This window comes from Thamnophis sirtalis, unplaced genomic scaffold (assembly GCF_051295495.1).
Source record: "Thamnophis sirtalis isolate CommonGarterSnake01/CBP01778 unplaced genomic scaffold, rThaSir2_p1.2 scaffold_2, whole genome shotgun sequence".
Classification (NCBI taxonomy): Eukaryota; Metazoa; Chordata; class Lepidosauria; order Squamata; family Natricidae; genus Thamnophis; species Thamnophis sirtalis.
The window spans coordinates 59,912,803-59,924,431 of NW_028261382.1; the positions used below are offsets into that span (position 1 = coordinate 59,912,803).

Genomic DNA, 11,629 nt, shown 5'->3' on the forward strand with positions numbered 1-11,629 from the left:
GCAAGCAGATGACGAAACTCAGAGAGGACTAAGGACCCCATAGTCGTCGTCGTCCTCCTCCTCCTCCTCCTCCTCCTCCTCCTCCTCCTCTCTGCAAACTCCACTTCCTTCTAGCATTGATGTTAGGTACAGTATAGGTGGTACCTGGCTCAATAGTAGTAACTGTGAGAGGAATCTTGGAGTCCTAGTGGAGAACCATTTAAATATGAGCCAGCCGTGTGCAGCAACTGCCAAAAAAGCCAACACAGTTCTAGGTTGCATAAACAGAGGGATAGAATCAAGATCGCGTGAAGTGTTAATACCACTTTATAATGCCTTGATAAGGCCACACTTATCAATCTGGCATCCAGTTTTGGTCGCCACAATGTAGAAAAGATGTTGAGACTCTAGAAAGAGTGCAGAGAAGAGCAACCAAGAGGATTGGACTGGAGACTAAAACATATGAAGAACGGTTGCAGGAACTGGGTATGTCTGGTTTAATGAAAAGAAGGACTAGGGGAGACAGGATAGCAGTCTTCCAATATCTCAGGGGTTGCCACAAAGAAGGAGTCAAACTATTCTCCAAAGCACCTGAGGGCAGAACAAGAAGCAATGGATGGAAACTAATCAAGGAGAGAAGCAACTTAGAACTAAGGAGAAATTTCCTGACAGTGAGAACAATTAATCAGTGAGACAGAAGTTGCCTCCAGAAGTCGTGAATGCCCCAACACTGGAAGTCTTTAAGAAGACGTTGGATAGCCATTTGTCTGAAGTGGTGTAGGGTTTCCTGCCTAGCCAGGGGTTGGACTAGAAGACCTCCAAGGTCCCTTCCAATTCTGCTATTGTATTGTATTGATGATGTTACCTAGTTTGGGACATGAAACGTCTGCAAGAAAACAATCAAGCTCAGAGAGCATCAAGGACTTCTCATTTCAACCCTGAGCTACAAAATATTCTTCCTTTATTGATAGTTTTTTTTCCACATTCACATGCATGCAGATTTTTTTTTAACAGTGACTTGTTTTCTTTCAGGGAAGCCCACCTCATTCCAGACCACACTATCCGTGCACTGGGCCACATAGCCGTGGCTCTGAGAGACACCCCCAAAGTGATGGAACCCATTCTACAGATCTTGCAGCAGAAGTTCTGCCAACCACCGTCTCCTCTCGACGTGCTCATCATTGACCAGCTGGGCTGTTTAGTTATCACCGGAAATGTAAGGATGTGTCAATTGCCTGGGAAGCTTGTCAATTCCAACCGTCATTCTGGGTGGTTGATTGTCAGGGTCTGCTGAAGGCTGATCAGTTCCCTGTTGATATGGCAGGTGCTTCATTTATCTTTTCGCCAAAGTGGTATTTCGGTCTACACCCAAAGCCTTTTGTTGTGCCTCACCAGCAGCCAGTGGACCTGCCAGCAGAGTCGGACAGCGAGGAGGTTGGGGAGGAACATGGGCCAGTCCTGGAGTCTGGGGAAGGCTCGGGTGAGGGCTCTGTGTCAGAGGCAGAGAGGGGGCCAGAGCCATCTGACAGTTATCAGCTACCTTCAGAGTCAGACATCAGTGAGGCAGAAGAACAGCTGGAGCCTGTTCCCAGTCTGCACATGAGCAGAGTAGCCAGGCGAAGGGAACAGCTAAACAACAGGGGTCGACTTGGGAGGAAAGCCACAGATGGACGATGAATGGCCCCTCCCAGAGGAAATAAAAAAGGAGCAAAAGGGGAGTGGAGTTTGCAGGAGACCATTAGTTTGCTTAATTGGTTCGTGACTCTCCGAGACTCCTTGCCAAGTTTTGCAGATATCGTCCTGGCAGCTCTCCAAGCCAGATAAGGTCTGTGATTGTAAAGGAGCATGGGCCAGTCCTGGAGGCTGGGGAAGGCTCTGGTCGGAGGCAGAGATGGGGCAAAGGCCGTCTGGCAGTGATCAGCTGCCTTGGGAGCTAGACAGCAGTGAGGCAGAGAAACAGCTGGAACCTGTTCCCAGTCTGCGCATGCGCAGAGTAGCCAGGCAAAGGGAACAGCTAAACAACAGGGGTCGACTTGGGAGTAAGGCCACAGGTGGACGATGAATGGCCCCTCCCAGAGGAAACAAAAGAGGGAGCAAAAGGGGAGTGGAGTTTGCAGGAGACCATTAGTTCGCTTCATTGGCTCGTGACTCTCCGAGACTCCTTGCCAAGTTCTGCAGATATCGTCCTGGCAGCTCTCCAAGCCAGATGAGGTCTGTGACTGTAAAGGAGCATGAGCCAGTCCTGGAGGCTGGGGAAGGCTCTGTGTAGGAGGCAGAGGTGGGGCCAAGGCTGTCTGGCAGTGATCAGCTGCCTATGGAACTAGACAGCAGTGAGGCAGAGGAACAGCTGGAGCCTGTTCCCAGTGTGCGCATGTGCAGAGCTGCCAGAGGAAAAGAACAGCTGAGAAATCAGGGTCGACTTGGGAGTAAAGCCACAGGTGGACAGTGAATGGCCCTTCTCATAGGAAATAAAAGAGGAGCGAAAGGGGAGGGGGCTTTTGCAGGAAACCATTCATTCATTCAGTTGTTAGGTTCATTTCAGGAGTGCGAAGATCTGTCCGTTAATCTCAGAGACTCTGTGCCCAGTCTTTCCTTGTAAATATTTGGAAAATATTTACAGGGCAGCTTTCCAAGATAGATAAGGTCTGTGGTCATAAATATTCCTTTGAAAGACTACTTGCCAGGCCTTTGCTGAATATGAACGAGAGGAATTCACATTCGTTTAATAAAAGGGGTTTGTCGGGACTAGAACTCTGACTGGTGCTTTTTGGGGAAGCCGAGCTCAGAACATTTTTGAACCCCGTATGACCCAAATGAGGATTACTCTAAAGTGCACCAAGCTGGGTTCAATTCACATCTAGGAACAGCCTGCAAAGATTCTGTCGCGTCTCCTTTCTCAGGAGAACCTCTTGGGAACTAGAACTTCCTTCATTTCCTTGAAGCTTCTAGGCATCTTCTAAGACAGGGGCGTCAAACTCAAAGCCCGCAGGGTGCTTAGATCTGGCCTGAGTGGCTGGACTGGAAATAGCAAACGACCGGTCCATGGTGCCTCTGCTAGCGAAAACAGGCCACGGACGCCGCCCCCCCACGCCCCGTTTTGGCCGGCAGGGTGCTGCAGGGGGATGTCCGTCTTGTGTCCTCTACCCAGAGGACAATGACAATGCTAGTCCAGCCCTCCCAAGAAATCCAGTTTGGCACCCCTGTTTTAAGAGATCGTGTTGGAGATTCAGTTTCCGTTAATGGTGTCAGGGTTAATAGCAGTGGCAATAGCAGTTGGACTTATATACCACTTCATAGGGCTTTCAGCCCTCTCTAAGCGGTTTACAGAGTCAGCATATTGCCCCCACAGTCTGGGTCCTCATTTCACCCACCTCGGAAGGATGGAAGGCTGAGTCAACCTTGAGCCGGTGAGATTTGAACCGCCGAACTGCAGATAGCAGTCAGCTGAAGTGGCCTGCAGTACTGCACTCTTAACCACTGTGCCACCTTGGCTCTATGCTTTAATGCTTTCATTTGTTTTGTACCCAAGGTTTTTTTCTTCCCCCTACTAATGTAGGTTTTATTTCCTTATTTCCAGCAATATATTTACCAGGAGGTGTGGAATTTGTTTCAGCAGATCAGCGTGAAAGCAAGTTCCATTGTATATTCTGCAACTAAAGACTATAAAGATCACGGATACAGGTAACCTAATTTTTTTGCTGCGCTATTGAAATATATTTTTAAAAAATTACTGGTTGATGTGAACATTGGTAGATTTCCCCCCCGTCCCCCCTTTCATTTTTTTTTTTTAATTAGAAACTGATGTCTCACACAACAGTAAAAATGGCTCCCCGGGTTTTTTTTTTTAAATCGGGGTGTTAGATCTGGAGCCACCTGGATTTATTCTATTTTATTTGTTTATGAGCGCGATGGCTCTGTGGTTAATGACGCTGAGCTTGTCGGCTAGAAAGCTGACAGTCCGTGTTTGAGACCCAAGCGCCATGCGATGGGATGAGCTCCTTCTCCTTGCCCCAGCTCCTCCCCACTTAGCAGTTGGAAAGTGTGCAAATGCGAGTAGATCAATTATTAGAAATTCTGTTTATATAAAGTACCATACAAAGCAAACAAAGAGCACAGTCACCGTGTGCTTTACCCCTCAACCATATAACTATAACAGCAAACAGGGAACTCTACTTGGAACAAAAGAGTATATACCATAGATCCATACTGCCTTCTACTGGCTGAATACTGCTGTAGTTGTTGCATAGAAATACATTGCAACAATGAATTCCAACACCAATATGTATCAATTCAGTGGGAAAGTAACAGCGTTCCATGCACCTTTGGCATATAGCCACGGTGGCCACATGACCAAGGAAAATGTCAGTGCTGACTCCCTTGGCTAAAAAACAGAGATAAGCACTGCCTTCTAGTTGGGCACAACTGGATAGGAAAAACCTGTATTTAGTTATTAAATTTCCGTGCCACCCATCTCACCTAGAGGGATTATCTAAGTCCTGTTTACCAAGGTTTTTCAGAGAAGTGTTGTAGTCAGCTGCCAGCCTGCAGAGATGGCAGCAGAGTCGGACAGTGAGGAGGTTGGGGAGGCACATGAGTCAGTCCTGGAGTCTGGGGAAGGCTCGGATGAGGGCTCTGCGTCGGAGTCAGAGAGGGGGCCATCTGGTAGTTATTTGCTGCCTCCAGAGTCTGACATCAGCGAGGCAGAAGAACAGTGTGAGCCTGTTCCCAGTCTGCGCATGCGCAGAGCTGCCAGAAGGCAAGAACAATTAAGAAAACAGGGTCGACTCAAAAGTAAGGCTTGGAGGTGATTGGCCCCTCCCATAAGACATAAAAGAGGAGAGAACAGGACATGAGCTTTTGCAGGAAGCAATTCGTTCATCTGGTCGGTTCAAGCTTTGAAAAGTTCTGTTTGACTCTGTGCTAAGTTTGGCCTTGCTCTGCCTTTGGCAATTTAGGTCTCTGGCAGCTAAGAGATAAAGGTGGGTGTTTATCCACATTCCCCTGAAAGATCGTGACAACTCAAGCAGACATCTGTCGGAATCTTCACAGACTGTTGGTGAAGCCGTGCGGACTGTGAATGACCATAATTCACAGCCGTATAAATAAAAGAGGGTTTTGGGGACTAAGATTGTGATTTATGCTTTCTCAGGAAGCTTAGGTGAGAACAAGGAGTTTCACAGTCCCTTTCATAATCTTACCCAGCTTTAAACGAGAGAAAAATTAGATGACATGTTTCATCAGAAAGCTGATGCTTCTTGTTTTCTTTATTTCCCCCCCTCTTCTGTTCTTTCTTCTGCCTTCTCATCAGGCACTGTTCCTTGGCTGTTATTAATGCCCTGGCTAACATAGCTGCCAATATACAGGAGGAACATCTCGTGGACGAGCTACTGATGAATTTGTTGGAACTTTTTGTGCAGCTGGGGCTGGAAGGAAAACGGGCCAGCGAGCGGGCGAGCGAGAAAGGACCAGCGCTGAAGGTAGGCAAGGAAGCGATGCCATTCTCCAAAGTTGGTGGAGTCATCATCCATGCGTGGTTTAACTGTCCGGTATCCAATAGGATTGAGTTTACAAACTATGATGTCATACCTCCCATGGTAGCTCCTCCCAGCTTTTAGACTCAGTCTACTAATTTTGGACTGGCTGTGCCTTTGCCTCTATCCTCCAACTTTGGAAACTTTAGATAGGAACATGTTGTGGCCCAGCAGGAGCCGTTGAAGCTGCAAACAGACTCCGACAGCGAGGGGCCCTATGAGTCAGCTCTGGAAGATGTGGAGGACCCTGGACAGGGTTCAGACTCTGAGCAGGGACCAGAGAGGCTGGTTGGCCACCAGGAGGCGCCTGAGGCGTGGAGCAGCGGTGAAAGCCAAAGGGAGTTGGTCCCGGACACCAGGCAAAGGCGGGCAGATAAACACAGAGAGCAACTACGCAGATACAGAAGATAATTGAACCCAGGTGGTTGTAATTAGGCTCCTCCCAAGAGAGTATAGAAGGAGAGACTTTGAGAGGAGGCTGTTTGCAGGATTCAACTAATATACCAACGCTGGAGAAGCTCTCGTGTATATTTCTTATCTTGGAAGTCTGGATTGCTGTAAAGTCTTGTCGGTGTGTTAATTTACTGTAAATAAATTGTCTAGCAGTAATCTTGTCTTGGAGTGCTTCAGTGTACAGGGGGTGGGGGTGGGGGTGTCAGAACAGGAACATATTTCAATTTGGCTTATTTTATTTCTAAAAAATCTCCCCGGCCTCCAATTACCATCAGAGTAGGCACGAAAAGTGTTGTGGTGATCTGCGGCTTTGCCCTAACGGCTAGCAAGCCGCCACAAGGCTAGGAGGCCGCCACGAGTCAGGTCAGGAGCAGCCCACTGAGGATCTACACAGCAGCAGAGTTTTGCGGCAGCAAGCCCATGGGGGGTAACCCCAGCACCCAGAGTAAAGGAACGAAAAGCCCAGAATATTTAAAATAATTAAAAACAACTATTAAAATCCTGGCAAATAGATGGAGAAGAAATGGAAGTAGTGACAGATTTTGTTTTCCTGGGCTCCAAGATCACCGCAGATGTGGGCCGCAGCCTAGAAATTAAAAGAGGCTTGCTCCTGGGGAGGAAAGCAATGGCAAATCTAGACAGCATCCTAAAAAGCAGAGGCATCCCCCTGCCAACAACAGTGCGTCTAGTCAAGGCTGTGGTTTTCCCAGTTGCAATGGATGGCTGTGAAAGTTGGACCATAAGAAAGGCTGAGCGCCAAAGAATGGAGGCCTTTGAACTATGGTGCTGGAGATGAAGACTCCTGCGAGTCCCTTGGACTGCAAGGCGATCCAACCGGTCAGTCCTAGAGGAGATCCACCCTGACTGCTCTTTAGAAGAGACCGCCTGCTGCCAATTACCTCCCAAAGACCCGTTAGATCTCACAGGGTCGGCCTCCTCCGGGTTCCAATGCCATCTGGCTACTACCCGGGGGAGGGCCTTCTCTGTAGCAGCTCCGGCCCTTTGGAATGAACTCCCCGCGGAGATCCGGACCCTCACCTCTCTCCAGGCCTTCCGGAAAGCCGTCAAAACCTGGCTGTGCCGGCAGGCCTGGGGTTGATGAGTTCCCCTCCCCTCTCGACTGGTATGGCTGTGTGATTTTCGTGTATTTTAATTATGTCTATTGTGTTTATGTTCCCTTTCCCCCCTGAGTTGTTCGCCGCCCTGAGTCCCTCCTGGAGAAGGGCGGCATACAAATAAACCAAATACAATACAATACAATACAATACAAATCCTGAAGAGGAAACTCAAGTACTTTGTCCACTTGAGCTTAACAGCCAGAAGAATGCTTGTTTCTTTCCCCCCTTCCACTTTCCTGTTCTCAGTTGGTCTCTGTTGTCTTTCGCAGGCCTCCAGCAGTGCAGGCAACCTCGGTGTGCTGATCCCTGTTATTGCTGTGGTGAGTGTTCACTTTGTCTCCTAAAACAGTGCGTTTTAAGTTTGAACAAGAAGCATTGCAGGAAATCTGGAGAAACTTCTCCCGAGAGCTTTTCAGCCGGATGCATGTGCTCTGCTAGCAGTTATCACTGTGATGGCGATCCTATGGCATGCGTGCCGGAAGTGGCACACAGAGCCATCTCTCCGGGCACGCCAGCCATTGCTCTTCCAGGTTTCTTCCAGCTGGTCTTTGCATCTGCGGGAGTACTGGAAAATGGAAGACCAGGTGAGCAGCACACATGCGCACGCCAGAAACCAGAAGCGCAGCTTTCCGGCACGCACATGAGCACCAGGGAACTGGTCTTCAGATGCTCCTGCACATGCGCGCCAGAGAGCTGCTCTTCCGGTTTTCGGCACTCCCACGCATGCACGCTGGGGAGCTGCTCTTCTGGTTTCCGGCATTCCCATGCATGCACACTGGGGAGCTGATCTTCCGGTTTCTGGCACTCCCACGCATGCACACTGGGGAGCTGCTCTTCTGGGGAGCTGCTCTTCCGATTTTCGGCACTCCCACGCATGCACGCTGGGGAGCTGCTCTTCTGGTTTCCGGCATTCTCATGCATGCACACTGGGGAGCTGCTCTTCCTGTTTCTGGCACTCCCACACATGCACACTGGGGAGCTGCTCTTCCGATTTCTGGTACTCCCATGCATGCACGTTGGGGAGCTGCTCTTCCGGGGAGCTGCTCTTCCAGGGAGCTGCTCTTCCGGTTTCCAGTATTCCCATGCATGAACGCTGGGGAGCTGCTCTTCCGGGGAGCTGCCGTTCCAGTTTCCATTACTCCCATGCATGCACGCTGGGGAGCTGCTCTTCCGGGGAGCTGCTCTTCCAGGGAGCTGCTCTTCCGGTTTCCAGTATTCCCATGCATGAACGCTGGGGAGCTGCTCTTCCGGGGAGCTGCCGTTCCAGTTTCCATTACTCCCATGCATGCACGCTGGGGAGTTGCTCTTCCGGGGAGCCGCTCTTCCGGGGAGCTGCTCTTCCGGTTTCTGGTACTCCCACGCATGCACGCTAGGGAGCTACTCTTCCGGGGAGCTGCTCTTCCGGTTTCTGGTACTCCCACGCATGCACGCTAGGGAGCTGCTCTTCCGGGGAGCTGCTCTTCCGGTTTCTGGAACTCCCAGGCATGCACGCTGGGGAGCTGCTCTTCGGGGGAGCTACTCTTCCGGTTTCCGGTACTCCCGCGCATGCACGCTGGGAAGCTGCTCTTCCGGTTTCCGGTACTCCCGTTCACCTACACTTGAGTTAGAAGGTCATTAACCATCTGTTTGAAAGTCTACGGAGATTCTCAGTCACCCTGGTCGTGGCTGTCCCAAAGGGGCTTTTGTCACAAGGCAACTGGGCTTTCTTTGTTTCCCCCCCTTGAAAACGTTTCCCTTCTCATCCAAAGAACCTCCTTCGATTCTGATGAAGCTTCTCGGACGAGGAGCGAAACAACTTCAACGAATAACAAGAAAGCCCAGCCGCCTCTTGGAAAAAAGCACCTTTGGGATGATTTTCAAGGATATAAAAGAAAGTTTTGGACAGCACCTTTGGCACACCTGCTTGACATTTCAAATTGTTCTTTTCAGCCACTTCTCACCACTTGCCGGGGGGCACAGGTTGGAGAACACTAACTAAAGCAGCTTAGCCTGGCACGTTTTAAGAAAACCGCTGGTTTTCTGCAAAAGCTGGGGGGGGGGGATATTGAGAATGTATTCAATGAGACCATTAGAATGCAAGGTCCTGCATTTTTCTATAGCCTTGTGGGCGAGATGAAAAAATAAAAAATAACGGAGTGCTGTTTAAAAAAACTTTTCCAGATTATACGTTGCAGGTTTATCAGAAGTCCGAGACCCTGACGTGTAAACATGCTTTTTGTTTTTAAGTCTGGCTTCTCAAAATAATATTTTCCGCTGCAGTGTTCACGAAGGGCAAAAGTCATGCTTGCACGAGTCAAGGTTTATCTTTCATGGCTGTCCTCTTTCTTTAAAACCTGTATTTGAGAGGCGGCCACAAAGAGGAGGGAGGTCAAATTATTTTCCAAAGCACCAGAGGGGCAGGACAAGAAGCAATGGGTGTGAATTAATCCAGGAGAGAAGCAACCTGGAATGAAGGAGGAATTTCCTGACAGTGAGGACAATTAAACCAGTGGAATAACTTGCCTCCAGAAGTTGTGAGTGCTCCATCGCTGGGGGGTTTTCAAGAAGAGATTGGACAGCCATTTCTCTTAAACGAGATAGGGCAGCGATGGGGAACCTTTTTGTCACCAAGTGTACAAACCCGAACATGCGTGCTTGCGCCAGAGTGCCGGAAAACCCAAAGACCAGCTGGCTGGCATGTGCAGGCCTGTGCTTTGGCTGTTTTAGGTCAGGGTTTTTTGGCCATTTTCAGGCTGTTTTTGGCCCCAAACCGGTGAGAAAACGGCTTGAAAAATGGCCTGATAAACGGCCTGGGTTTTGGCTGGTTTTGGCCATTTTTCGGACCTTCAGGCTGGTTTTGGACTGTTTTGGCCTTAAATGCCCTGTGTTTTGGCTGTTTTTGACCATTTTTATGGCTGTTTTCAGGTGTTTTTGGCCCCAAACCAGCCAGAAAATGGCCCGAAAAACTGCCTGAAATGGCCCGAAAAATGGCCTGGATTTTGGCTGGTTTTGGGGCCAATTTCAGGTTGGTTTTGGCCTAAAGGCAGCCTGAAAAATGCCATTTTTTGGCCATTTTTCAGGCTGTTTATGGCCCCAAACCAGCCAGAAAATGGCCTGAAAAACTGCCTGAAACGGCCCGAAAAATGGCCTGGATTTTGGCTGGTTTTGGGGCCATTTTCAGGATGGTTTTGGCCTAAAAACAGCCTGAAAAATGCCCTGTTTTGGGGGCATTTTCAGGCTGTTTTCTGGCATTCTGGCACCCGTGAAGATGAGCTGGACGGCGCACTGGAAACCAGAAGAGCAGCTGGCGACGGCACAAGTGCCCACAGAGAATGTTCTGAGAATGGCCGTCATGGAGATAGGGTCTCCTGCTTGAGGAGGGGGCTGGACTAGAAGACCTCAAGGGTCCCTTCCAGCTCCATTCTGATTCTAATGTGAAGCACTAGAGATAGTCCCCGACTTACGACTCTGATGGACCATTTCTACAAGAAGCTCCGTTTTCCCCCTTGTTGGTTCCTTCCAATGAGAGGCAGAAATATTTCTTTGTCCTTAATTTGGTGGTGTTTTGGCTTCAAGAAATTAAAGCCTTTTTCCAGTAGCCCACGAGAGCGTCTTCCCTCCCACTTGAGGACTTGATTTTAGCCCCAGGGCTTCCAACCACATTACAGGTAGTCCTCAACTTACCACAGTTCACTTAGCGACCGTTCAAAGTTACAACATCACTGGAAAAAAAGTGACTTGGGAGTGTTTTTTTTCACCCTTACAACCCCATGGTCACGTGATCAGACTTCAGATGCTTGGCAGCCGATTCGCATTTACGACGGTTGCAGTGTCCCTGGGTCACGTGATTCCCCTTTTGTGACCAAGGGGCATCCAGTTTCACTTAACAACTATGTTACTAACGTAACTGTGGTGATTCACTTAACACGCACGGCAAGGAAAGTTGTTAAATGGGCCAAAACTGACTTAACCAATTTCTCACTCAGCAGCATCAGTTCTGGGCTCAGTCGCGGTCGTAACTTGAGGACCACCTGTTCTTCAAAGTCACTTTTGTGTTTCGTCAGACAGGCTCTAATCTGATTTTTTTTCTCCCCCCGCCCCTCCCAACTGCTGTCACTCAGCAAATACCCTCCCGAGTATTGACAGAAGTTAATGGTTACCTTAAGGGTTTGTAAAGCAAATATTTAGCTTCCTTGCAAAATTTGTGATGTCGTGAGTTCTCGGTTGGGATTGCCTGTGTATTTTTCTTCGGCTCTTCTTTTCTTAAACCTTGGTGGTAGGAGTGCTTCACGACGGGTTAAAAGGACAATTTTGATATATGTACAGGAATATCTTTGCCTACAGCTGAATTGCCAATGAGCATATTAACAGCCATGGATCGAGTAAGCATTTATAAAAAGGGAGGAAATTGAGGATTGTGGGGGAATAAGATTCCAGCAGGCCATAAAATGTTTGTTCTTAGTTGTGAAGTTGTGTCCGACCCATCGCAACCCCATGGACAGCGTTCCTCCAGGCCTTCCTGTCCTCTCCCATCCTCTGGAGTCCATTGAAGCTCAGGCCGACTGCTTC

General features: G+C 49.0%; 1 protein-coding gene across 2 annotated transcripts in view; it reads left to right on the forward strand.

The window, feature by feature from the left end:
* PI4KA (phosphatidylinositol 4-kinase alpha) overlaps positions 1-11,629 on the forward strand; it is a 101,708-nt gene that overhangs the window by 25,829 nt on the left and 64,250 nt on the right. For both annotated transcript variants that reach the window (XM_087705713.1, XM_087705714.1), the window contains exons 16-19: positions 1,012-1,195; positions 3,557-3,660; positions 5,288-5,456; positions 7,351-7,401. In XM_087705713.1, coding sequence (XP_087561839.1) covers positions 1,012-1,195; positions 3,557-3,660; positions 5,288-5,456; positions 7,351-7,401 — 508 coding nt within the window. The remainder of the gene's footprint in view (positions 1-1,011; positions 1,196-3,556; positions 3,661-5,287; positions 5,457-7,350; positions 7,402-11,629) is intronic.